The sequence below is a fragment of the Eubalaena glacialis genome, chromosome 10 (genome assembly GCF_028564815.1).
Source record: "Eubalaena glacialis isolate mEubGla1 chromosome 10, mEubGla1.1.hap2.+ XY, whole genome shotgun sequence".
Taxonomy (NCBI): domain Eukaryota; kingdom Metazoa; phylum Chordata; class Mammalia; order Artiodactyla; family Balaenidae; genus Eubalaena; species Eubalaena glacialis.
In genome coordinates this window covers 55,306,586-55,334,227 of record NC_083725.1, presented here as the reverse complement: position 1 = coordinate 55,334,227, position 27,642 = coordinate 55,306,586, and the positions used below count along the sequence as shown (strand labels likewise).

The 27,642-nt window shown below is 40.4% G+C and overlaps 1 protein-coding gene and 1 long non-coding RNA gene across 9 annotated transcripts in view; one reads left to right on the top strand and one right to left on the bottom strand.

Moving 5' to 3' along the window:
• Nucleotides 1-4,054: 4,054 nt before the first annotated feature.
• Nucleotides 4,055-27,642, bottom strand: part of GRM5 (glutamate metabotropic receptor 5) — a 534,341-nt gene continuing 510,753 nt past the window's right edge. Inside the window, exons 8-10 of one of the 5 annotated variants that reach the window (XM_061202744.1) lie at nt 26,930-27,025; nt 4,925-5,039; nt 4,055-4,321 (exon numbers count right to left, since the gene is read on the bottom strand). In XM_061202744.1, coding sequence (XP_061058727.1) covers nt 4,130-4,321; nt 4,925-5,039; nt 26,930-27,025 — 403 coding nt within the window. In that variant the 3' untranslated portion in view covers nt 4,055-4,129. Of the gene's footprint in view, nt 5,040-26,929; nt 27,026-27,642 lie in introns of all 5 variants that reach the window. The other 4 variants (XM_061202741.1, XM_061202745.1, XM_061202743.1 and 1 more) reach the window with 4 other exon arrangements.
• LOC133099222 (uncharacterized) overlaps nt 4,397-27,642 on the top strand; it is a 243,028-nt gene continuing 219,782 nt past the window's right edge. For 3 of the 4 annotated variants that reach the window (XR_009702304.1, XR_009702305.1, XR_009702302.1), the window contains exons 1-2: nt 4,931-5,063; nt 11,823-11,873. This is a non-coding gene — a long non-coding RNA (uncharacterized LOC133099222). Of the gene's footprint in view, nt 4,478-4,930; nt 5,064-11,822; nt 11,874-27,642 lie in introns of those variants that run through there. The other variant, XR_009702303.1, reaches the window with a different exon arrangement.

Sequence of the window (27,642 nt, the reverse complement as noted above, 5' to 3'; positions counted from 1 at the left end):
CTTTGTAAACCCCATAACTCGAATGTGTAGATCATTCAGAATTTAAGATGAATTAATAGTATGGCTCTTTGGGTCATAGAAAACGCTATTAAGACAACAATCTAAACATTTAAGGGGAAGAATCTTAAAGTCATATCATAGTTTCTTTTTTTAATATATTTCAAAAAGTAACTGACTTCACAAACACCAGCTCTAACATGATTTAGACAACTGAGAAACAGGCAAGTGTATTTTAAAATACTAAAATAAAACACATTTATACAAGTACAAAGCAAAACAATGCTGATAAAAATGTTAAACTTTATGAAAAAAAATCATTTGCAATTCACATCAAAATAATTTAACATTCTCTATCGTTTTAATAGCACAAGCTGCAACAACAGAAAAAAAGACAGATATGCGCACATCATTTTAAAACCAAATCAGTTAAAGTGCAGAAAAAAGTAAGTACAAGCACTTGTAGCCCACACAAATCTTTTAGGATTGGCACCATCTCTCTAAAACATCTATATTCTATATAGATTTCTAATTACAACACCACCAGCAGCTGCCATTAAATTCTAGAAATACACACAATATACATAGTATATTTGTTCACATTGGGAAGATCAGTGAAATTCAGCCAACTATTTTATACATGCCTCGTTCTTCAACAGATAGTAGAGCATCTGCCAGGCCTCAGACCCTCTTTAAAGTGAATTCCGACTTATCTTTATGCTTTTCACTGATCTGTATTTTTTCACAGTATAAAATTGTAAATGGTAACTATAGAGATTCTGACAGCTTGAGGGTTATTAATAAGCTGTGGCTAAATGTGAACTCAGGTAATACCTTTGAAGTCTCCAAAACATGTACATTTTGCCGGGAGACTAGCACAGGAAATGTTTTTTTCCTTAAAAAGTGTTTAATTCCTGGTTTGGAAGTCACAGAACTGCAGCAGAGCCATTATACAATTCATGGACAGTCAGAAATAGCTCCTAGTCTTCCTGATTACATGCTGGTAACAGCAGAAACTTGGGAAAGACTGTTACTAACAAGGATTAGCACATTGGGGGGTTTCTTTTTTTTCTTTGCTTCAATCAAATCTCATACTGTTTTCCTTTCCACACTCCCTTTCTCTTCCCCACCCCTACCCCAGAGAGATGGTTCTGGTTCTTCCCAATGCAGATACAGTCTTCTCAGGCTGCCGCCACTCTTTCCCACAACAGAAGAAGGGCGGACTTCTTAGATAGTCCGTATAATTTGATCAAACCAGGTCTTCTTTTTTTCATTCTGGGACCAAACTGTCCTTTAGGGTCACTTTTCTGAAACTTAGCATTCCACTGTACTTTCCCCTTCCTTTTAGTCATGCTGGTCCTGACTGAATTATCACTGGGCACCAGGAACAGACTGTTTTCAAGGAAATTCAATGAAAATAGGTACTCAAATGAATTGTGAAGTTCATATCCTAGCCCTAGAATGAATATTCAGTTCTCTTTGTATTGTAGATTTATTACTTGGAACCTGGTATTAGAATTGGCAAAGAGACAGAGTTAGCATCATTCCAAAATAAAAGATCCCAAGAATGCATTACTAATGATATTATATATTATACAATGTATTGAATGAAGTGGCAAAGGGTTATACAAATACACAGAAAAATACATCTTGTTCTCCTCTAATTGGATAAATTATTTTTCTTATTACAGTTGACTATTATCTCATATGGAATTATCAGATGGCAATTTATTTGCATTAAATTTTAATTTCTAATGGATTTTCTCACAAGGTAGTGTACTTTTAAAAGAAATATGTTACTAAAAAATTAGAAAGGAATTTGATCATGGAGAAAGTTTTAAAAATGTTCTTCTATTGGTCAACACAGTGAAACTTGTACTTAAGAATACAATGGAAACCAACGTAAGTGTTTTATGAAACAAAATTTTAAAACTCAGATAGAGTATACTTAGAAAGGTTTCGATACCTAAGACATAAAGACAGTAATCCCCAGGTGAATGCCACCCTTTTGATGAGAATCCAGGGATATTAATACTCAAAATATTTACATTTGTTTTTAAAGTAGAGGCAGACATTTGCTTTCAATGAAACCATAAAACTTAGCTAGATTCACTGTTTCAATAGTCTTATTATAATATTTGGGATCGAGGGGCTCTGATGATGCTATTTTTAAGTTGTCATTGGAGGTCTGATTTAAAAAATTTTATATTTTAGTAAATTAATGTTAGCTTTTTATGTTTTATATTGGGAGATTTGATTTAATATAATTTAATATAAGAACAGTTATCAGGAAAGTAAAGTGGAGCAGTATATTTTATAACTTTTAAAAATGGGGAATGATAAATTACATTAATGGATATATTTCCATCTCTCAATTCCTTTTTTTAAGTAGATGTGAGATAAAAAATACTTACCAAAATAAGGATATTGAGCTAAAGGAAAAAGGTTTTTATTTATCTTTCTCTCTGCTAAAAATATACTTCTGCCTCAGAGCAAATCTTTTTCATAAGGCTATCTTTAGTATAAGGCTGGGTCAACTGAATTTAAATTTACAGGACACCTCCTCCTTTTATTACTATCCTTATTTAAAAATCAAAAACATTTGGCACCTGAGGATAGCTGTAATGGGAGGAAGAAAGAGATGACAGTGGATGCAGGTCTTGAGCTATGAACTCTACCTGTATAAGCCTATCAAAGCACAGGTATTTCTATTATAACTTTAAATCTCTTTTCTGCAGTTTTTAAAAAGTGACAGTATGAAGTGCACAAAATTATATTAATAATTATTTTAAAAAGGAAAATATTCATAATTGCTTTGCCTCTTTTTGGAATGGCTAAGAAAGATTGTGTGGTTTATATTCGTTAAGGTTCCTCTGTTTTAGTTTTCTGTATTGCTCTGAAAAATCTACATTTGTCATAGTTCATAGCTGCCCTGTTTAAGCAGCCAAGAAAAGTTAAAATCACTGCTCACTGGCATAGCTAAATCTCTGCTATGCCGACTTGACACAGTTTAAAATTTCCAGTGTATTAAGATTGTGTTAATTTTTTGAACAGTCCCTCCAATCGTGACAATGTCTTCATTGGGTCTATGGACCGTTCTTCCAGTGGTGGGACTTGAAAAGAACAGAGGAGCTCTTTGTGCATCAGGTTTTCAAAAGAAAGGAATGAAGAAGCCCAAATGCGTACTTTAAATATTTTAGCTGGCAATGCATTCATAATGAGGAGTGGCCACATTTCATGAAAGAGATAGCCAAGCTGGAGCTCAAGAATTATTATTATTATAAAGAGAATTTCCAGCTACACAACGCACCCCAGTGAGGGAATTACAAAACAGTATTCCAGAAAATATTTTTTGCTACTCCAGTATTGATTGGCAACATGGTGAAATAGTCAAGAAATCTTCCACTGGTTTTCTTGGTTAATGGAGGTGAATTGAAATAACTAGGTGGAATCCAAGATGCAGGCGTTTGGAAGAGGATGTCACAACCAAATTGGAGAGGAAAGTCTGGTAAAAGCCTTACATACATCAGCGCAGCCCTCTTCATACAGTTGTGTGTTGTGTATGGGACACACTCACATCAAAGCCTCAGTAAATACTGGGCCCAAGTACTGCTTTCCAAGGTCTTTAAAGGAAAGAAAAAAGAAAAACAAAAGAGGACGAGAAAAGTTGACGTTTTGGTCCCAGATTTTGAGTTTGTTAGAAAATGTACATTCATGTTTGGTGAATCAAAGAATCTTCTGGGAAAAGAATGAAAGTAAACAAACAAAACATTTTTTTTACAGTTGCTTATTAACTATGCCTTTTCCCCTCCATCACGCTGTTTCACACTCATTGCTTCCCTAGAGCAAAGCACTTAGTATGTAACTGTTTCAACAGACTCCTTGTCAGCCCTCAAAAACAGAAGCAGTGTTTCTTAAAAGCCCATGTTTTCTAAGGCCACTAGAAGAAGATCTGCCAAAAGATTTGTAGTTGGTGTCTTCGTCGGTTGATGTTAAATAGCACTATTAATCTCGTTTCCATTACAGGTGTACTTGGCGTCTTCCACCTCGGGTCTTAATCAGGCGACTTTGTCTGTGGGAACACCGGAGGTCTCGGCTCCGTTTGGGAACCCAGCGTGGTTTCCAAGGACATTCACAAGGACGAGGAGCTCTGAGTGTAATCTCTTATGATAAGTGTGTCGTATTTGGGAGACGATGGGATACAGAGGGCCGACTCGGACACTGGCGAGTTGGGAGTGGTACTCCCCGAGTCCACCGAGTCTCTGAAGGGGGACGGCGGGGTGAGAGCCACCAACTCCTCCAGGTCCGGCTTACCGGCCGCAGCCTCGGGCCCGGCCGCCGGGGGCTCCCGGGCAGCGCCCCCAGCCGGCGGGGCCGCGGCCGCGGGCTGCGCGCCGCCGGTGATCTCAATGGCGGGCAGCGGCTGGATCTCGGCGAACGTGGTCATGGTGGTGGGCAGCTGGATCTCTTTGGGGATCAGGTAGGACGAGCAGAGCGGGGCGCCCGCGCCGGGGCCGGGAGCGGCGGTGGACAGCATCATGGAGTTGAGCTCGCTGATGTTGGCCGTGAAGCGGGTCACCACGCTGCTGATCTGCTCCATGAGCGAGCCCTGAGACGAGCTGCTGCGCGCCGCGGGCTCCGAGTGCAGCGACGGCAAGTCGTCGTCCGTGCGGCCGGCCGAGCCCGCGCGCTGGCTCAGCGTGCTGATGGGCGACGGCGAGCGCGGCCGCGCGGGCGCGGGGAAGTGCTCCTCGGCCTCTACCACGTCGTACAAAGCCTTGGGGCCGGCGTCCGGGGGCTCGGGCCCGCCGCCTACCGCGCCTGCGCCGCCCGCGCCCGCGCCGCCGCCCGCGCCGCCCGCGCCGCCGCCCGCGCCGCCCGCGCACAGGCCGCGGCTCTCCGTGCTCTTGGGGAAGGGCTTGATGACGGCCGTTTGGTTGGGGTTCTCTTTCTTGTTGATGTGGATGGACAGCCGCTGCCACAGGTGCTGACCCCGGCTACTCTTCTCATTCTGTGCCCACGTGACAGATTTTCCATTGGAGCTGCGGAGAGAAGGGAGACAAGAGGTGACTCCGCGAGGCCCCGGACGGGAGGGCTTCCCCGGTGGTGGGCGGCCGTGGGACTCGGACTGGGGAGGACGTTTCTTGTTTTCCCAGGAAATAAGGCATCAAAGGACACCAGGGAAAGAGATCTTGGACGTGGCTTTTGCTTGCTTGAGTGAAAGGCTGCTTTCTTGTATCTGGTCTTCCGTTCATCATGACCACGGAAGTGTGTCAAAGGGGATATTAGTGTGGATAAAGGGCTGTGTATGGGGATTCTGCAGTAGTTCTGAGACCACCCGTGAGTGCAACAGCTGGTTAGGCTGCAAACCTAGAAGCGAGGGCTTGCAGTATTGTGGTTGTGTGCAGACGTGCCTGGGACAGTGCACGGGCTTCCCGAAGTTGGCAGCCTCTGAAAGGAAACAGAACTAGGACCTCAGCTCAACCCAGTGATCAGAGGGCAGGGAAGGGTAGGAGTCAGGGGTTACCAGGAAGTAGATAGTGGTTCCAATTCAGTTTTTATTCTGCACGCCCATGGTTGGTGCATTTAACTAGGGATTTCTGTACGAACTCCTGGCTTTGAACATGTTTGTATTTAGTCTGGCTTATCTGGTGGAAGATACAAATTCAGTGAACACATACACTAATTTGTAATTAATTAGAACTTTTCTACTTGGTAGAAATTTCCTCACGCATTTATTTGAAGGCCTAAAACTTTAACAATTCTGTGAGAGAGCATGCAGTATTATCGCCTTTGGCACCTAGCGTATAGTTTCGAATTAGGGTCTCGATGAGTGTTGTCTGACTGACATGGTTTCTTAGGACCTTTCTCCCTCTTCTTTTTCCCAAGTAGTCCTTTTTCGTCTCCACTCTGGGAGCTGAAATCTGCTGTGGTGAAGAAAGCCTCTAAAGAGACTGATGCCTCAGCCTCAGAGCCTGACTGTGCCTTCCTTACCTGGAACTACAAACTCTCTATCGAGAGCCTCACCTATGGTCAGGTGATGTGCTCTGACCTTCAGGGATGTTATATGGAGAGATGCTGGTGTGATTTCCCACAAAGGAATACAAGATCTCTGTAACTAGGGGGTCTGTTACATCCAGACAGCTCTGTTCTAGGTGCTGTGACCAAGAGATAGCCTTGGGCAGTCTCTGAACAAAGGCTTCGACCACCCAATTTTATCATCTCAGCTGGTGGTTATTAAACTTAATTGCATAGGACTCACCTGGGGTATTTGTCAAATACCCGGGTGAACCCCAGGAGATTCTGATTGTCCAGATTGGGTTCCACGCATCTATGCATTTTACAAGCACTCTGCCCCCTGCTCCCTAAAGTGATCCTGCAGCAGGTGTTTCACAAACCGAGAAGTTCTAACAAGAAGTTATCCTTTCTCTCTGGGTTCCCATTGCTCCCTTGGCCTCCTTGCTGGAGGGCTGACCTGCCTTTATCAGACAAGGGACTGAATTGTGTTTGGAGCCCACCTGCCTTGGGACTGCCAACTGCAACTTCGAGATTCTCTTTTGCTTGAGACGCCCACTCCCTTGATAAGGGACCACTGTTTCTGCAGCCCCTATAACAACAGGCTTCGTGCCTCTTTCCCACACTGCTTCCCATGTCTTCATCTATCCCTTTCCACTTTGTGGTCTTCCTTTCTCTGCTCCTTGCACTGAAATCTCATTCCATTTAATATACCCAGTGTCTTGCAACCTGTTGTCCTTCAAAATTCTTGAATGGGAAATGTCCTCCACCCTCACCCCTTTTCCTGCAAATAATGAACAAATTATTTCCAAGTTTGGAGGTTGCTGTGCACTCCCAGCACAGCAGAAGGGACCCTGCCAACCTGTTAACTTCCTTTCCAGAGAGTTTCAGGGTTTGTTCTTATGTTTTTGCATTAACCTGACCTGCCACCCTTTATGTTTTCAGTGCATTACTTTTCTTTTTCCCAAGTGTCCACTAACTTCTGGAACATGGCACAGAAGAAATGGGCCAGATGATTTGATTGGGAAGATGGTTGCCAACAACCCTATTTCTCTCCTACTGGCAAGATAAGAAACAGACATGTCCGGAGGGACAATTAGTTTTTCAGGTAGCTGAGGCCACTTTTGACACAAAGCATGGGCTAGAAGCTAGAAGTATAACTGGATTCATTCTACCAAGCTCTAGGAAAGTTCTTGCTCCCAGCACAGAGAGGTTTTGATGGAATATAACTTTAACAGTGACAGTCATTGGAATCACATGTAGCCGGGCTCCGAAAACCTTTGGGTTTTCAGTGTGGCAGAAGGAAACTGTCCTAACCAAACAATCTGTACAAAGTACTGCCATCTTTCCTGGCCATGTCTTTGCTCACAGTGTCACAGGTTCTATGGCCACTTGGGAGAGAGAGCACCAGACAATCTGAATAACAATGGAAATGGACACAGGACACACCAGAGACATGGAGTCCAAATCTGAGCACTTCATTTCATTTCTTGGGTCATGGAATATTTTTTTCTCCAAAGCAAATGGAGATTCTTAAGAAAAAACTGACCTACAACAGACATTAGTCTGTTTATGAGTAGAATGTAGTTTCTATGAAGACAGAGACCTTATCTACCTTATTCACTGGCACACAGCAAGATCTTAATAAGCATTTGATGGATGAATAGGATTCTTAAGGCAACAGGCCTGTTGTGTGGTGTATGGAAAGTGTAATGGACAAAGGATCCTAAAATCTGTATTCTAATCCTGGATCTGCCATTCTGGATGCTTGGAAAATAATAATCTCCTTAAGCCTCAGTAAAAAAAAGCAGATAGTATATCATTTGGTGAAGATTGTTGTGAGGAGATTAAATGAGACAATGAAAGTGAAAAGTTCTGGTAAGGAGAAGGTATCTAAGATGTTATTTTTTGCATTCTGTGTGAATACTAAGCTTCAAGAAACAAAAATAATATATTACAGTCGGCCCTCTGCAGTTTCGCATCTGCGGATGCAACTCAAAGCAGTCGGGTCTAATGTTGGTTGAATCTGCGGATGCGAAACCTGAGGATACTGAGGACCGACTGTATTCATTGTACTATGCCGTTTATGTAAGGGATTTGAGCAGCTTGGGCTTTGGTCTCTGCTGGGGCTCCTGGAATTAATACCCAGGGGATACGAAGGGCCGACTGTACCCAATGCTGTTTTGAGCTCTGGTTGAGGAGCGGAGAATTCAGTGCAAAGTAAATATTTATGGTAAGGCCATAACATACTTCTGGTTGTTCCTTCTTACCCTGACCGATTGTACCCAGCTTTGGAGTTACAGAGGGTTTTATCTGCGATGTGTCTTTTCTCTTATTCCACTTCCGAAGTTTACTTCTTCCTGCTCTTTCATTGAGCTGCCTCCTCTGCCGTTTCCTTCTTTTTTACCTAAGTACTTCCTATCTTTTTTTTGACTTCACCTTAATTGCTTTTTCTTGAAGGAAGCTTTCCTGACCCCTCTCCTGACAGGGTTAGATTCCCATCGTCCCTGCCATAGGCACTGAATAACTCTTTGTTGTATGTCCATCTCATCTGCTGGATGGAGTGTTTTGAAGGCAGAGACAGAAGGTTCTTCATTTCCTGTTCTATCCACAATACCCAGTGCATTGCCTGCTCAATAATATTTTTTGGCTAATAATTGAGTGGATAAATGCATTCCATTTTTAAAAATTCATACTAATTACTTTTGTTAGAATTAAGTTTTAAAAATAATTCAATATTAATGACATTTTTTTGTCTTGAGGATCCATCTACTTCTTATATAACTCAATGTAATCATTAGTACTCAGTGTGCACTGAAAAGGATGTATGAACAGGTATTTCATAAACTAAGTACAACAAGACAGATCTTGATATCTATCATGAAAATCACAAAGGAAGTGTTGATTTCTTTTTTGTAGTTCGTATATATCTGTTTTAGTGAAACTTCTCAGTGATGACAGTTTATTGAGGCAGTACCAGTAGGGGACCCAGAATGTGGCTCCAAGATCTGGCCTTGATTGATGTTGGGCAAGTCACTTAATACCTTTGAACCTCTTTGCTTATTGGTAAAAAATAGAAGAAGTGAACCACCCTTCCTCACCTCACGTGATTTCTGGGAGGAACCAAAAGAGTAATATACATTAGGGTGCTTTATAAAGCATAGCACCTCTGCAAGGGGTTATCACCATCAAACTTTCCATTCAATGGAGGTAAAATGTTGTTTATTAGTATTTAGGCTGATAATTTTTTTTTTTTTAAACATCAGGATTATACATTTGTCCTAGGGCCTGAGGTAAGAAAAAGGAACAAACTTTTCCTTACCTGTCTACAGCACTTCACCTTCCCCAGCTAATATTTTGGGCATTAGAAAAGGAGGAAGAGGAAAGAAGATTGGAGGGAGAGACAGAACCAGTGGTCTGCTACATCTGGGAAGGAGGACAAACTGGCCAAACAAAAGAGAAGAAAACAACACAAAAACCTTGTTCTTTGCAGGCACCAATTAGCCCTTTTGCCTTATATAATACTATGTAGTCTAATGTTCTCATTTTTATGATGATTTGCTCTTTATTTCTGGAAAAACAAAAACAACAAAATTAAGCCTTTCAGTAAGAAAGAGGGTTATTAGAGGGTTAGGTTTTTTTGTTTGTTTGCTTTTTGTTTATATTTTGAGTTTGCCAAAATGACACCTTGTACCTTTATTCTCAGAAGTTTGTTCTCCCTCTTTTCTCCCATGTGGGACACTTAACTAACTTATTCATTTCAAGCAGGCTCCAAATGTCAGCTCAATGACCACTCCCGATTTCTCTACTCATCTGCCAAAACCTGCAGGCATTAGGGCATACTGCCATGGCACACCATCATTAGGAAGCAAATGTTAATAAAGAGAGAGTTTGACTGTCAAAAAAATCCAGGAATTTAGAATTTTTGTGTTCATTTTAAATGGCTGTTGAATGATCTGTGTGATTTTATTCCCTCAGAACTCATTTAGGGTTTTATTAATGGCATATAAGCAATTAAAATTCTCAGAATATTTCACTAAATTAGAAAAAAAAACTAGGCCCGTATCCTCCTTTTGTTACATTACATTGTTTATTAATACTTTCCTAAGTTGCATAGTTTCAGGACATAAGAAAAATCAAATGTATCCTCTGAAAATCAAAAAATTATTTTTATGAAAAAATTATCTTCATTACTAAACCTCTCTTTTTTGTGATTTTGAGTTCAGGGGTAGCCAGGAGAGAGGTATAGTAAGGTTATGAGCTTCCTAATACAAAAACGTATTTAAAAAATACAAAAACCTTGTAACGTCATTAGCAAATATGTCTTTGGAATGACATCAGACAATATTAGGTCAATAAAATAATTTTATGAATTAATATTAGAAGCAGAAAATTTGCAATTTCAGTTCCATTTTCTGCACATTTTCTTAAACTTTTATTTAAAAAAATTTTTTAACATCTTTATTGGAGTATAATTGTTTTAGAGGGGTGTGAGTTTCTGCTTTATCTTAAACTTTTATAAATCAATCTGTTTTGCTTTCAGTAATTTGTTTTGAACTACAAAATATGGAAATATAGTTTTAAAAAATACTGAGGAATCTGATATTGTTTATATTCAGACATTCTAAATTAGGTGGGAGAATTTCTTTCTGAGCCTTGCCTAAAACCTGACATCTTGATTTTGACAATTACACTGAAAAACACACCGTAATATATAAGAAAATGGCAGAATCATCTATATAAATTTACCCAGTTATAGCATAAATGGATGTTAATAGCTATTTTGCTGTCAAAAACAATTTAAATGGCCAGGATGATGTATGCATTAGAGATGCACATATAGAGAAAAACACTTGGGTAAATGGAAATGAAGTCAAGGACTAAATTACCTGGTAGAGACATAATAAAGCAATACCACCTGTTTTCATAGTGCTTTATAAAGCACTTTTAGGAACACTGATTGTCAGAGGTTGATAGGCTCAAAGTGTTTATCCTCCTTCCAAAAATGAGAGAACCGAGACTCAGAATAGGTGATTTACCCAGGGTTACACAGAAAATGACAAAGCGGGGACTAATGTCATGATTTTCAATTCCATTTTCCATGACAGTACACTGTCCATATTTGTTTTTTGAAGTGAGCTCTCCTTATTCCATGGCAGAGAGCCTTAGATGTTACCTGTGATGGTATGTGTGTTTAAGTAGATAAGTTAGTAGTAATTTGATTTATATTCTCTCTTACTCACCCTGTATTGCTTTACTTCTTAATCTTGACACTGCAATATATTTTGCAGTCTCAAGAAAACACCCTGCATCTCTCTTTGGTTGCTAACTCAAATAGCACAGGTTGATTGAGCACCTATATTTGTCAAGGATAATGATTGGATGCCTTGATGATGAAGGCACTTGAAGCTTACAGCCATATACATTAATATTATAAGGCAGTTTCAGCCTTTTTTTTTCATGTTGTGATTCAACAGAGGACAGTTGTCCTGTGTATAGCACACTTATTTTCTCTCTGACTTATTTTGGAATACCAGTAAATGAGAGTGGTGTAATTTCAGGGATAATCTTAAATCTGCACTATTTTGAAAAATTTGGTATTTCAACTAATATTGGTAGTAAGTGATTTGTGGTACCTTTGCCAATGATTTTGATTCATCAGTGCTTTTTGATATTGCGGCAGAGAAGTTACTGATGTAAGAGACTTCCCTCAAAGAGGGTATAATTGATGTCAAGAGAAAATACTTACAGAAGAAGGCTAACAATATGAATTATAGTATTCTGATAGAGGTTGTTTTTCTTTTACCTAGGACCTTGAAATGAGGAAGCAGATGGCCAGGAGGAAGGATGCTAAACATGAGGTGAGTGAGGGATGATGCAGCATGGGAACAAGTAGTCAGTTCATTGAGTTCTTAGAGGGGACAGATCACAAGGGATTCAAAACTTCACAAGAAGAAATCATTTCTAGTGGGAGGGGGTTGGCCAGGGAATGTTGCCTGCCTACAGGAGACAGATTGCACCTAGGCCTTGAATAATTAGTAGGTTATGGCAAAATCCAAAAAGAGAGTGCTAAGAATTGCTCTCCAGGAAGGATAGCAGTGACAGAAGTCCAGGAATCCACAAAGAATTTTCCAGGAAATAACCAGTAGTCCAGTTTGACTGTGTGGGTATAGAGTAAGAAGTTAAGGCATCAGAAGGTAGAGTTTAGACTTTTTTTGTCTGCTGTAAAAATTCTTCCTGGCCACCCCTGACCTACAAGAATCTTCTTTCGTCTATTGGATTGGCCAAAAAGTTCGTTCGGGTTTTCTGTAACATCTTAGAGAGAAACCCGAACGAACTTTTGGGCCAACCCAATACTTTCTTTTGCTATTTTAATAACTCATTAGTAATCAGCCTTGGACTTCTTATTAGTGTCTGGAATAAATGGGTGGTCTAATATGTTAGACCAGAAAGATGGTCTGATTATTAGATGCATATGTCATCTACATGCTTGATCAATCAATAAATGAATATATCAAGGAGTACCCATCACTTTTCTGTGTTATTCTTCAGCTGTAAGAATTCTCTCTTGTTATTTAATATTTTATGCATTTGATCTTCTTTCTCGAGCTCAACAAAAACAATTGAGTGCAGGAACCATATATGCCATAATCTTCTTTAAACCTTCACCACAGCTTCATCCATTGACCTTATTCCTTGTCTGGCCCCGGTCCTGGTCCTACTTCAGGAAGACGTTCAAGCCTAATTAATATTTAAGTTAATTAGTCCTTCAGGCAATGAGGAACCAAGAAGATTGACACAAGCAATAGTGGTACCCAGAGTAGATTTAAGAGCTTGTTTTAATAGTGCAGGGATACAGCATAAGATGCTAACAGGTGTGGCCAAAATGAGGATGGAAAGGAACATACTGATATGAAAACCATTGTGAAAAAAAGACATTTGTCCTTGTGCTTTGGGTTTTTCTTGTTGGTATTAGAGGAATTCAGAGAAAGTGTTGCTCACGGGGGAAAGAAGTTTCAAGGAAGGATTTGCAAATAAAGTGGAGCTTACCGAGGCCTTAAAGCCTGGGGCATGTTAAAATAACATGGATAAACAAGATCCAGTTAATATACATCTTGCATATACGGCAAAGAAACTAATTCCATGTGTTTAACCCTGTGAAACCCTTCCAACAACCCCGTGGTGGACTTTCACCTCTCTTTTAAGTAGCTGGAGCGGGAGTAGTGGCTGCATGCTTCTAAGATAATTCCCTCAGAGGACATCTCTTAGTAGGCATTTAGTCCCTAATAAAATCCTAGCGGGAGGAGAACCATTCAGCCCTATTTTAACTTGTCTTTGGTCTAACAGCAGCGGAGGCCTTTTCAGAATGTTCCATGTCCAATCAGGGTGGGTTATTAAAGTGCCTGATGGTCTAGGATTGCCGCTACTTCCCCCAAGTTCTTAATAAAGAGGAAGCATCTTACGAAGGGCATGCAGGAGCGTGTGCCAAGCAGAGGCAGTTTGTTGGATCATCACAGAGTTTTCTTTCTCAAATTAAGCTATTTCTTTCGATCCATAATTCAGTAAGCCAGACTCAAAACTAAACTCCTCATACTGAGATATAAGTTCTAGGTTTAGTTGAGGTGCTTCAACTAAGATTAGAAGATTGTTTTTCCAAAACAGGAAATGATTTTTTTTTCCCCCAGCAATCACTATAATGCCCAGATTGCAAGTGAGTAAAGAAAGAACAAAAGAAGACACAGCTGTTTCGTGCCTGTGGGCTGAAGCTGCCAGGAAGACTTTGTGGAAGAATCCAGCTTGATTTAAACCTTGAATAAAACATGGGATTGGGATTGATGTCAAAGGAGAGTCTTGGAATGATAGTAGCTCCCGTTTGAATAGAACTTTCTACTTCACAAGGTGTTTTCACCTGTATTATTATATTTGACCTTCACAACAGCTGTTTGACATAGCACTTCTAATGACGTATTTATAGGTCTGTTCCTGCACAAAACTTGGAACACTCCAAGGGCAGCAACTACATGTATCTCCTGTGCTTAGTATGGTACCTGATGCAGAGTAGGTGGGCTGGGAGTGTCAAGCAAATGAAGTAAATTCTTTCACCTTGAGTGCTTGGTATAGACAGGTATTATTAACCTGTATTATAGGTGTAAAAACTGAGGTTTATGGAACTTAAACTAAGTTGTCTAACTCAAATAAAAGGCAGAACAGTGCCTCAAATATGACCCTAAATCCAGATCACTGCCACCATGCAATATTGTCTCTGTGCTGAGGGCCAAGATACACACTGAACCAAAGGGCTGACAAGACATACCTTTGTGGAGCAGCAAGGGAAATGGCAACACCCAAGTTTGTGTCCATAAAATGACCTGATAATAAATTCCAAAGCTCTGTGTCAACATTCACCTGAACATTGCAGAGATGACTCCTGAGGGACTGTAGGATAAGAGAATGTCCCCGGAATTTTACAGTGGTTGCTGAAAAAATGATTTCTGTTTAGACAAAATATTCCTTTTGACCTTAGTTAAAGCACCTCAGCTAATGCATGTAACTTAAATCTGATGTATGAAGAGTACACTGGTTTCGAGGCTTGAATCCTGGTTGGACATCTACCACTAACATGCTTATTACATATACAAAGCTCCTCATTTAAGAAAGCAATTTTTTGGATTATTTTTTCTTATTGCATAAAATGGGCCATGCCACAGATGTGAGGCACTAAGTCAATTCCAGTTCCATTCCCTTTGGGTTGCTTCACGTGCTTCATGATGTATCTTTTCATTCCTTTCCTCCCTCCCTTCTTCCCTCCCTCCCTCCCTCCCTCCCTCCCTCCCTCCTTCCTTCCTTTCTTCCTTCCTTCCTTGTATTATGGTAAGGACACTTAAAATTAGACCTACCCTCTTAAATTTTTTAGTGTACATTACAGTATTATCACTTCACACCTGTTAGGATAACTATTAATCAAAAAAAACTCACAAAGGATAACAAGTGTTGGTGAGGATGTGGAGAAATTGGAACCCTTGTGCAAAACGCAAAATGCAAAATGTCGCAACATCTGTGGAAAACAGTATGGAAGTTCCTTAAAAAATTGAAAACAGACTGCCACCTGATCCAGCAATCCCACTGCTGGGTATATATCCAAAAAAATTGAAATCAGGATCTCAAAAGAGGTATTAGCACCCCCATGTTCATTGCAACATTATTCAGAGTAGCCTAACAACCTAAATGTCCATTGGTGGATAAATGGATAAAGAAAATGTGTCACTTCTGAAGAGACATTTTTCCAAAGAAGACATACAGATGGCAATCAGGTACATGAAAAGGTGCTCAACATCACTAACCATCAGGGAGATGCAAATCCAAACCCCAATGAGATATCACATCATACCTGTTAGAATGGCTCTTATCAAAAAGAGAAGAAATAACAAGCATTTGCAAGGATGTGGAGAAAAGGGGACCCTTGCACACTTTGGTGGGAATATAAATTGGTGCAGCCACTGTGGAAGACAGTTTGGAGGTTCCTCAAAAAGTTAAAAATCACACTGCCATATGAACCCAGCAATTCCAACGCTGGGTATTTATCCAAAGAAATGAAATCAATATCTTGAAAAGATATCTGTACCCTAATGTTCGTTGCAGCATTATTTACAATAGCCAAGATATGGAAGTAACCTGAGTCCATTGATGGACAAATGGATAAAGAAAACGTGGATAAAGAAAATATTGTTCAGCCTTGAAATAGAAGGAAATCCTGCTATTTGTGACAACGTGGATGAAACTTGAGGGCATTATATTAAGTTAAATAAGACAGATAAAGACAAATACTGTATGATCTCATATATACCATGGAAAGGAAAAATATCTTGCTTATAATGTTCTTGTGAGAACTTAATGTATAACATTTGTGAAGGGACTACCCCAGTATCTGATGCATAATTACAGTAATGGAAGCAATTGTTATTATTAGTCTTACTTGTTTTAGAACATCTCTAAATATAAGTTATAACATTAATTTGAAGTTGACTTTGGGGAGGAGTGAAGAGAAGACTACTGCAGCCATCCTAACCTATGGCTCAGCGCCCAGCTGGCCTCTGCTGTGCTGCAAAGGCAGCCTCTTTCTCTTTTGTGGACTCTGAATTTTTATCATTATACAGTGTCCTTCTTTATCTTTCTTTATGGCCTTTGTTTTAAGGTCTATTTTGTCTGATACCAGTGTTGGGACCCTGCTTTTTTGTCATTTCTGTTTGCATCAGATGTCTTTTTTCCATCCCTTTGCTTTCAGTCTGTGTGTGTCCTTTGCCCTGAAGTGGGTCTCTTGTAGGCAGCATATTGTAGGCTCTTGTATTTTTATCCGATCTGCCACTCTCTGTCTTTAGATTGAGCATTTTATGGACTCTGAATTGTATATAACTGTGTGCCTAGCTGTTTCTGAACACTCGATTCAGGTTTATTATTATTTAGTTTCTATTACTCTTAATTCTATTTGCACTGGCATAGGTTATTGTTTATGATATTAAATGAGTTAATCTGATAAATAATTGTTCTATGGGAGAGGGGTTCCATATTGCACTGCAGTGATCTGTTTTTCTGACTCTGTTTCCCAATAGACAGTTGATTTTCAAGGGCATTACTCTTGATTTGGTCATCCATTTATCTCCAGAGTCTTGTCAGTGCTTGGCTCGTAGTAGGTGCTTAGTAAATGATCATTACATGGAGGAAGAAATAATTGAAGGAATGAGAGGCAAAAAAATCCTGAGGCTCGCCCCGCCTCCTCCGTACCGCTCCCTCCCCCCGGCCTGACTGAGCCAGAGCCCCCGAATCAGCTGCTCCTTTAACCCCGTTCTGTCTGGGCAGGGAACAGACGCCCTCAGGGGACCTACATGCAGAGGCGGGTCCAAATCCAAAGCTGAACCCCGGGAGCTGTACGAACAAAGAAGAGAAAGGGAAATCTCTCCCAGCAGCCTCAGAAGCAGCGGATGAAAGCTCCACAAACAACTTGATGTGCCTGCATCTGTTGAATACCTGAATAGACAACGAATCATCCCAAATTTAGGAGATGGACTTTGGGAGCAGGATATATTAACTTTTCCCCTTTTCCTTTTTTTTGTGAGTGTAGATGTGTATGCTTCTGGGTGAGATTTTGTCTGTATAGCTTTGCTCTCACCGTTAGTCCTAGGGTTAGGTCCGTCCGTTTTTTTTTTTTTTGGCTTAAAAATTTTTTTTTTCCCTAATAAATGTTTTCTTAATAATTTTTTCCTTATTTTCTATTTTTAAAAAAAATTTTTAATAAGTTTTTTCATATTTTTTATTTTAAAAAATTAAAAAATTTTTTTTCTTAATAAATTTTTTCTAAATAATTTTTTTCTTATTTTTAGTATAAAAAATTAATAAATCTATTTTTAAAAATTAAAAAAAAATTTTTTTTCTTAATAAATTTACTCTTAATAATTTTTTTCTTATTTTTTATTATAATTGCTTTATTTTACTTTATTTTATCCTCTTTTTTTCTTTCTTTCCATTTTTTCTCCCTTTTATTCTGAGCCGTGTGGATGAAAGGCTCTTGGTGCTCCAGCCAGGCATCAGGGCTGTGCCTCTGAGGTGGGAGAGCCAACTTCAGGACACTGGTCCACAAGAGACCTCCCAGCTCCACGTAATACCAAACGGCGAAAATCTCTCAGAGATCTCCATCTCAACATCAAGACCCAGCTTCACTCAACGACCAGCAAGCTACAGTGCTGGACACCCTATGCCAAACAACTAGCAAGACAGGAACACAGCCCCATCCATTAGCAGAGAGGCTGCCTAAAATCATAATAAGGCCACAGACACCCCAAAACACACCACCAGACGTGGACGAACCCACCAGAAAGACAACATCCAGCCTCATCCACCAGAACACAGGCACTAGTTCCCTCCACCAGGAAACCTACACAACCCACTGAACCAACCTTAGCCACTGGGGACAGATACCAAAAACAACGGGAACTACGAACCTGCAGCCTGTGAAAAGGAGACCCCAAACACAGTAAGATAAGCAAAATGAGAAGACAGAAAAACACACAGCAGATGAAGGAGCAGGGTCAAAACACACCAGACCTAACAAATGAAGAGGAAATAGGTAGTCTACCTGAAAAAGAATTCAGAATAATGATAGTAAGGATGATCCAAAGTCTTGGAAATAGAATAGACAAAATGCAAGAAACATTTAACAAGGACGTAGAAGAACTAAAGAGGAACCAAGAAACGATGACAAGCACAATAAATGAAATTAAAAATACTCTAGATGGGATCAATAGCAGAATAACTGAGGCAGAAGAACGGATAAGTGACCTGGAAGATAAAATGGTGGAAATAACTACTGCAGACCAGAATAAAGAAAAAAGAATGAAAAGAACTGAGGACAGTCTCAGAGACCTCTGGGACAACATTAAACGCACCAACATTCGAATTATAGGGGTCCCAGAAGAAGAAGAGAAAAAGAAAGGGACTGAGAAAATATTTGAAGAGATTATAGTTGAAAACTTCCCTAATATGGGAAAGGAAATAGTTAATCAAGTCCTGGAAGCACAGAGAGTCCCATACAGGATAAATCCAAGGAGAAACACACCAAGACACATATTAATCAAACTATCAAAAATTAAATATAAAGAAAACATATTAAAAGCAGCAAGGGAAAAACAACAGATAACACACAAGGGCATCCCCATAAGGTTAACAGCTGATCTTTCAGCAGAAACGCTGCAAGCCAGAAGGGAGTGGCAGGATATACTTAAAGTGATGAAGGAGAAAAACCTACAACCAAGATTACTCTACCCAGCAAGGATCTCATTCAGATTTGATGGAGAAATTAAAACCTTTACAGACAAGCAAAAGCTGAGAGAGTTCAGCACCACCAAACCAGCTTTACAACAAATGCTAAAGGAACTTCTCTAGGCAAGAAACACAAGAGAAGGAAAACACCTACAATAACAATCCCAAAACATTTAAGAAAATGGGAATAGGAACATACATATCGATAATTACCTTAAATGTAAATGGATTAAATGCTCCCACCAAAAGACACAGACTGGCTGAATGGATACAAAAACAAGACCCATATATATGCTGTCTACAAGAGACCCACTTCAGACCTAGAGACACATACAGACTGAAAGTGAGGGGATGGAAAAAGATATTCCATGCAAATGGAAATCAAAAGAAAGCTGGAGTAGCAATTCTCATATCAGACAAAATAGACTTTAAAATAAAGACAATTACAAGAGACAAAGACGGACACTATATAATGATCAAGGGATCGATCCAAGAGGAAGGTATAACAATTGTAAATATTTATGCACCCAACATAGGAGCACCTCAATACATAAGGCAAATACTAACAGCCATAAAAGGGGAAATCGACAGTAACACAATCATAGTAGGGGACTTTAACACCCCACTTTCACCAATGGACAGATCATCCAAAATGAAAATAAATAAGGAAACACAAGCTTTAAATGATACATTAAACAAGATGGACTTAATTGATATTTATAGGACATTCCACCCAAAAACAACAGAATACACATTTTTCTCAAGTGCTCATGGAACATTCTCCAGGATAGATCATATCTTGGGTCACAAATCAAGCCTTGGTAAATTTAAAAAAATTGAAATCGTATCAAGTATCTTTTCCGACCACAACGCTATGAGACTAGATATCAATTACAGGAAAAGATCTGTAAAAAATACAAACACATGGAGGCTACACAATACACTACTTAATAACGAAGTGATCACTGAAGAAATCAAAGGGGAAATCAAAAAATACCTAGAAACAAATGACAATGGAGACACGACGATCCAAAACCTATGGGATGCAGCAAAAGCAGTTCTAAGAGGGAAGTTTATAGCAATACAAGCCTACATCAAGAAACAGGAAACATCTCGAATAAACAACCTAAACTTGCACCTAAAGCAATTAGAGAAAGAAGAACAAAAAAACCCCAAAGCTAGCAGAAGGAAAGAAATCATAAAGATCAGATCAGAAATAAATGAAAAAGAAATGAAGGAAACAATAGCAAAAATCAATGAAACTAAAAGCTGGTTCTTTGAGAAGATAAACAAAATTGATAAACCATTAGCCAGACTCATCAAGAGAAAAAAGGAGAAGACTCAAATTAATAGAATTAGAAATGAAAAAGGAGAAGTAACCACTGACACTGCAGAAATACAAACGATCATAAGAGATTACTACAAGCAACTCTATGCTAATAAAATGGACAACCTGGAAGAAATGGACAGATTCTTAGAAATGCACAACCTGCCGAGACTGAACCAGGAAGAAATAGAAAATATGAACAGACCAATCACAAGCACTGAAATTGAAACTGTGATTAAAAATCTTCCAACACACAAAAGCCCAGGACCAGATGGCTTCACAGGCGAATTCTATCAAACATTTAGAGAAGAGCTAACACCTATCCTTCTCAAACTCTTCCAAAATATTGCAGAGGGAGGAACACTCCCCAACTCATTTTACGAGGCCACCATCACCCTGATACCAAAACCAGGCAAAGATGTCACAAAGAAAGAAAACTACAGGCCAATATCACTGATGAACATAGATGCAAAAATCCTCAACAAAATACTAGCAAACAGAATCCAACAGCACATTAAAAGGATCATACACCATGATCAAGTGGGGTTTATTCCAGGAATGCAAGGATTCTTCAATATACGCAAATCAATCAACGTGATACATCATATTAACAAATTGAAGGAGAAAAACCATATGATCATCTCAATAGATGCAGAGAAAGCTTTCGACAAAATTCAACACCCATTTATGATAAAAGTCCTGCAGAAAGTAGGCATAGAGGGAACTTTCCTCAACATAATAAAGGCCGTATATGACAAACCCACAGCCAACATTGTCCTCAATGGTGAAACACTGAAACCATTTCCACTAAGATCAGGAACAAGACAAGGTTGCCCACTCTCACCACTATTATTCAACATAGTTTTGGAAGTGTTAGCCACAGCAATCAGAGACGAAAAAGAAATAAAAGGAATCCAAATCGGAAAAGAAGAAGTAAAGCTATCACTGTTTGCAGATGACATGATACTATACATAGAGAATCCAAAAGATGCTACCAGAAAACTACTAGAGCTAATCAATGAATTTGGTAAAGTAGCAGGATACAAAATTAATGCACAGAAATCTCTTGCATTCCTGTATACTAATGATGAAAAATCTGAAAGTGAAATTAAGAAAGCACTCCCGTTTACCATTGCAACAAAAAGAATAAAATACCTAGGAATAAACCTACCTAAGGAGACAAAAGACCTGTATGCAGAAAATTATAGGACACTGATGAAAGAAATTAAAAATGATACAAATAGATGGAGAGATATACCATGTTCTTGGATTGGAAGAATCAACATTGTGAAAATGACTCTGCTACCCAAAGCAATCTACAGATTCAATGCAATCCCTATCAAACTACCACTGGCATTTTTCACAGAACTAGAACAAAAAATTTCACAATTTGTATGGAAACACAAAAGACCCCGAATAGCCAAAGCAATCTTGAGAACGAAAAATGGAGCTGGAGGAATCAGGCTCCCTGACTTCAGACTATATTACAAAGCTACAGTAATCAAGACAGTTTGGTACTGGCACAAAAACAGAAATATAGATCAATGGAACAGGATAGAAAGCCCAGAGATAAGCCCACGCACATATGGTCACCTTATCTTTGATAAAGGAGGCAAGCATATACAGTGGAGAAAAGACAGCCTTTTCAATAAGTGGTGCTGGGAAAATTGGACAGGTACATGTAAAAGTATGAAATTAGAACACTCCCTAACACCATACACAAAAATAAACTCAAAATGGATTAAAGACCTAAGTGTAAGGCCAGACACTATCAAACTCTTAGAGGAAAACATAGGCAGAACACTGTATGACATAAGTCACAGCAAGATCCTTTTTGACCCAGGTCCTAGAGAAATGGAAATCAAAACACAAATAAACAAATGGGACCTAATGAAACTTAAAAGCTTTTGCACAGCAAAGGAAACCATAAACAAGACCAAAAGACAACCCTCAGAATGGGAGAAAATATTTGCAAATGAAGCAACGGACAAAGGATTAATCTCCAAGATTTACAAGCAGCTCATGCAGCTCAATAACAAAAAAACAAACAACCCAATCCAAAAATGGGCAGAAGACCTAAATAGACATTTCTCCAAAGAAGAGATACAGATTGCCAACAGACACATGAAAGAATGCTCAACATCATTAATCATTAGAGAAATGCAAATCAAAACTACAATGAGGTATCATCTCACACCGGTCAGAATGGCCATCATCAAAAAATCTAGAAACAATAAATGCTGGAGAGGGTGTGGAGAAAAGGGAACACTCTTGCACTGTTGGTGGGAATGTAAATTGATACAGCCACTATGGAGAACAGTATGGAGGTTCCTTAAAAAACTAAAAATAGAACTACCATATGACCCAGCAATCCCACTACTGGGCATATACCCTGAGAAAACCATAATTCAGAAAGAGTCATGTACCAAAATATTCATTGCAGCTCTGTTTACAATAGCCAGGACATGGAAGCAACCTAGGTGTCCATCATCGGATGAATGGATAAAGAAGATGTGGCACATATATACAATGGAATATTACTCAGCCATAAAAAGAAATGAAATGGAGGTGTTTGTAATGAGGTGGATGGAGTTAGAGTCTGTCATACAGAGTGAAGTAAGTCAGAAAGAGAAAAACAAATACAGTATGCTAACACGTATATATGGAATCTAAGGGAAAAAAAAAAAAAAAAAAAAAGAGGTCATGAAGAACCTAGTGACAAGATGGGAATAAAGACACAGACCTACTAGAGAATGGACTTGAGGATATGGGGAGGGGGAGGGGTGAGCTGTGACAGGGTGAGAGAGTGTCATGGACATATATACACTACCAAATGTAAAATAGATAACTAGTGGGAAGCAGCCGCATAGCACAGGGAGATCAGCTCGGTGCTTTGTGACCACCTAGAGGGGTGGGATAGGGGGGGTGGGATAGGGAGTGTGGGAGGGAGGGAGATGCAAGAGGGAAGAGATATGGCAACATATGTATATGTGTAACTGATTCACTTTGTTGTAAAGCAGAAGCTAGCACACCATTGTAAAGCAATTATACTTCAATAAAGATGTTTAAAAAAAAAAAAAAAAAAAAAATCCTAACACAGATATCACATTTTGGGGTTACTTTCAAATCTGAGTTCCTTACTCATTTAATAATGACTATTATTACATAGCTGCTACTAGATTCCCTAAGATGTTATTGTACAATTATACCCACTAAAATTAGATGCTGCATCTACTAGGTGAAAATCAGTTACTCAACTGACTAGGGGTTGATCTTTCACATAACTGATATCATGACGTAGCAACAGTAAAAATAACCCCCTACCACCCTCCTTCCTTCAAGCACTGAATGGGGGCTTTAGATCTGTATCATTTGATTAAGGCCCTTTCTCAAAGAGAGACTGGGAGACTCAATGTCTATGCCTCTCCTTCATGGGGTATAACATGAGCACATCAGAATGCAGATTCCAGGGAGCACTGGGGTGGAATCCCCCTGCTGAGACAGGCAATAGTAACATTCATTGTTGAGGATTTAGCCAATCCCGAGAGCGGACCATCTCTGTATGAACTCCCACGTAATAGGGCTTAGAGAATTTCTGGTTCTTAGAGCACCTCCCTGTTTAGGACTCTCTTTCACTTCTCCTGCAATCAGGAAGACTCTGCTCTGAAACACACTTAGACTGTCCACTGTGAAAATATGAAAAGGTGACAAGTTATGCTATAGTCAGACAGAAAGAAAAAGAATGTTCACATAAAGGGAAAACGGCGACATAGTATTTCAGGAAGCTAGAGTGTTATGGATACATACAATGTTCCTTTTCCTTTCCAAGTGGGGGGGAAGGGGGGAGATGTGAGGGGGTGTCTCTAAGGCCCTGCCAGTGTTGCAGATAAGGTCATGCTGTTCTGCTGTGCTATGACTGCATGCCTTGGAAAATTCCTTCTCTCCTGCCAGGCAACGTGGCTCTGCAAGAATCTCCCCAGGCATGACTTCATAGGGTCTGGTGCATTCTGTAGTTTCATCATAGAAAACCCAGGCAAATGAGATGCCGGGCGACACTCCTGGTTTTCTGTGGTTGTTGGAGCTTTCCTCAGCCCCTCCCTGGGACTGGTTGTTTGGTAATGGCCGCAGAATCAGCCCAGATGTTTGCAGAGTAAATATGATGCTTGACTGTGACTCTGGGAAGCAACTGGGAGGAGGAGTGGGAATGGATAAGAAAGAGGGCCTTATCAGCTGGTACTAAAAGTATCTATGAAAGTCTCATACAGTTATTCTTTTTCCAGCCCTTCCATTCTATTCCAGAGCAAGCAAATTGGGATTAACTACTCTAACCCCTTATTTAGAAATAGTTTACATTGCAGTTGTCTCCTCTCTGATATCTTAATATCTTTCTCTTAATAGTCATTTTAAACTTATTTCTTTTGGATAGATATTTTGTGTGTGTATTCGTATAAACAAATAGAAGGACTCCTCCCATATATGCTTTCTCTCTGTCAATTTTTACTTGATGTTAAAGAAATGGAAAGAAAAAGTAGGAAGGGAAGATCATTTGTTTCTACTTAACTATGCTTATCTGTGAGGCTGAGGTGTTTGCTCCATCAGAACTCTCTTAACTATAGCATACACTGTTCCCCTCTGCCTAGCAGGACATATCAGTGTAATAAGCCTTGCCATCACCTTGGCTATATTCAAACAAATGCTAAATGGTATCTTACTGTTGTAGGGAAACTTAGACCATTACAGTGTAGACGCATTGAGTGGCACCTTTGTAGAGCTGGACCTGACCCAAGGAAGCTGGGGTCCCCTTACTGTCTCCTGTCTCCCTCCTCCCCCCACCGCCCCCATTCTCAAACAAGACAGCCTTGAGCAAACCTAATCGCTAGGCTGATCAGATCTGAGAGTTCCAAGCACTGACTAAACTCTCTCAAGAATACCGCATGACTGAATTGAGACCTTATGTTCGCCACGAATAGCTTCACGTCATCTCCTACACAAGTGGATTATTTCAGAATATCGGTTTATGGACTGACTAAATCTGAATGACCTTGGAAACTTGTTACACTACAGATTCCTAGGTTGTGCTGCCCAAGATTTTGCCTTAGGATGTTTGATAGGCAGCCAAGTTTGCTATGGTTGGGAACTCCAGTCCGAGACAGTGCCTCAAATTACAAGTCACTTTGGACAGAACCCCTGCGCTCATTTGATGCAGTCATTTTCACCTTGTCCTGTCAACTCTGATGCTGTCTGAATGATTTTCAAGTAGAGGAATTGTGCCACTTAGTCATATCTGAATGGAAGGGAACTAGGAGCCCCAGTAGCAGTCTGTTGTGTGAGTTACCCGCCACAAAATGATCCGCTGAGGCTTATCTTCCAGACACACTGAGATCCAAAGAAAGCTGTATAAAGGGATTGTGGGCATAAGACTATCAGATACACCAGTGTGCACACATATGTGCCTACACGTGTACACATGCTCTCACTGCCTTGTCTCTGGGAGCTGTGAACGAAGTCAGCCAAGCTCTTGACCAGGGCTGCTGTGAATGATGGCTCAGGCTGTACACTGCACAGCTCAGGGCATCATTTTCACAGACTGTGATGTGAACGGCCCCCAGAAGTTGTGCAGTGTCCTTGTAGAAAGTTAGACAATTATTTTGAAAACCAGAAGGCACCCACTACTGCCGAATCAAGCAACGTTTGGAGGTGAAAGTTCACAGGATTAGATTCCCTTCTTGCCCTGCAGCGGGATCTCAAGCTCTGCTCTCAGCACATGGGCACACATAGGTACACACTGTACCTTCTGCACTTGCCCTTGCCTTTAATCCAGGCTGATTTGCGAGAGCTTCCCTCCCACACTTCAGTACCACAGATGGATTGGGAAATGCCACAACAAATTAGAGGTGGGGAGTTAGCTCATGGGGGACAATTTCCCAACTCAGGGCTCCTCCAGCCTTCTGGAACTGTTTAATGCCAGTCTTGGCCGTCTTTATCTCCAGAGCCCTTTTCTTGAAACCCAGTCCCATGCAATAAAGCACGTTTATTTCATGCAAACGAAGCTCAGTCGATGCTTATAGTTCCAGCTACCCCAGTTTCCTGGGCACAGCTTGGTTGGGAGGGCCTGGTATGATGGAACATGCACAGCGCAGCGACAGGGTGTGTTCACCACCAAACACAGAGAAGGAAGGGAGCTGCAAAGCTACGGTAGCTAGAGGAGGACTAGCTTTCCTGATTTCAGTTCACGAAAAGCCTCTGGCCTCTACAGTTCACTCGTTTGGCCTGGCATTTGCCCTTGGCCATGAGATGACATTTCATTCAAAGTAAGTCAGGTTAATTCCCAGGCTTGTGGGATCAGGGCTGGAGTCTCCCCTCCATTGCAGTCCTTCCCTCAAAACCAGTCCTAGGCTTTTGCATTTGTTTTTGTTAAGCAATTGGACAGTCCTGAAATGTGAATTTCCTCCAATCTCTTCCACTTTGCAAACTCCACAGAAGCGTGTAACCAGTCATTTAAAACCCACAGGAACACTGACTGTGAGCTAAGGCTTCAGACATGCAAAGCGCACAACCCTGGGGAACAGCAGCGTCCGGGACAGGAGGCTCCCATCACTTCACACGAGGCTGGCGTGGGTTTTTGCGAATCAAACGCACGTAGAAACCCAGTGGTGGCCCAGGTTGGACGCACTGCATGGGAGGCACGGTTGAGTGAGGACCCAGACCAGGGAGCCACCTGTTCCTGTAGCTTGCGTACATGTAGTTCACACCACCTCAGGCCACTCACAGTTTGCTTACCTGCTCATTGTTGCTCTCCCACCATTCCCCATACTCCCTTTGGGGGTGAAACACTCTATTTCCGACTTGTGCTGGGCCAGTCTCCTGTCTTTGTACCTGGTGAGCATGAACAAGGACAGGAGCAAACAGAAAGATGTGATTGTGTGCTTCACTGGCCGGGCTGAGGAAGAGCTGGGGCTGCAGAGGGTGGCCCCTCGCCCGAACAGGGCTCCTGCTTTCACTGCGGTGGCTGACCTGTGATGCTATAGATGGTTGTGATGGTATATCGATAACACTGGGGGGTAATTTTGTTACTCCTTGGTTGAGCCACATGTGATCTACCCTTTTACATTGCCTATTGATCACACTTAATAGTCAGTGGTAAAAAGGATGTAATTCATAGCATCTAAGAAAAAGATTAATATCAGTAAATGAGAATTTTTTTAGTGTTTACCATATGCCAGACCTGGTGCTGGAATTTGACCCAAATGTAGTCCTGGCAACAACTTGTGGCAGAGCCTCTGCTATTATTATATCCATTTTACTGAAGCAGAAACCTAAGATTATAAGGATTAAGTAGATTGATCAAGGATTTTGGACACAGGAATCTAAGTTCAGAACCTACACTTTTAGCCATTATAATGTGTTTGCCTTCTAGTTTAAAAAGTCATTCTTATCATTAATGAACCTTCATTGAGTGGTACTATGTCTGAGCGTGATATTAGAGACTGGTG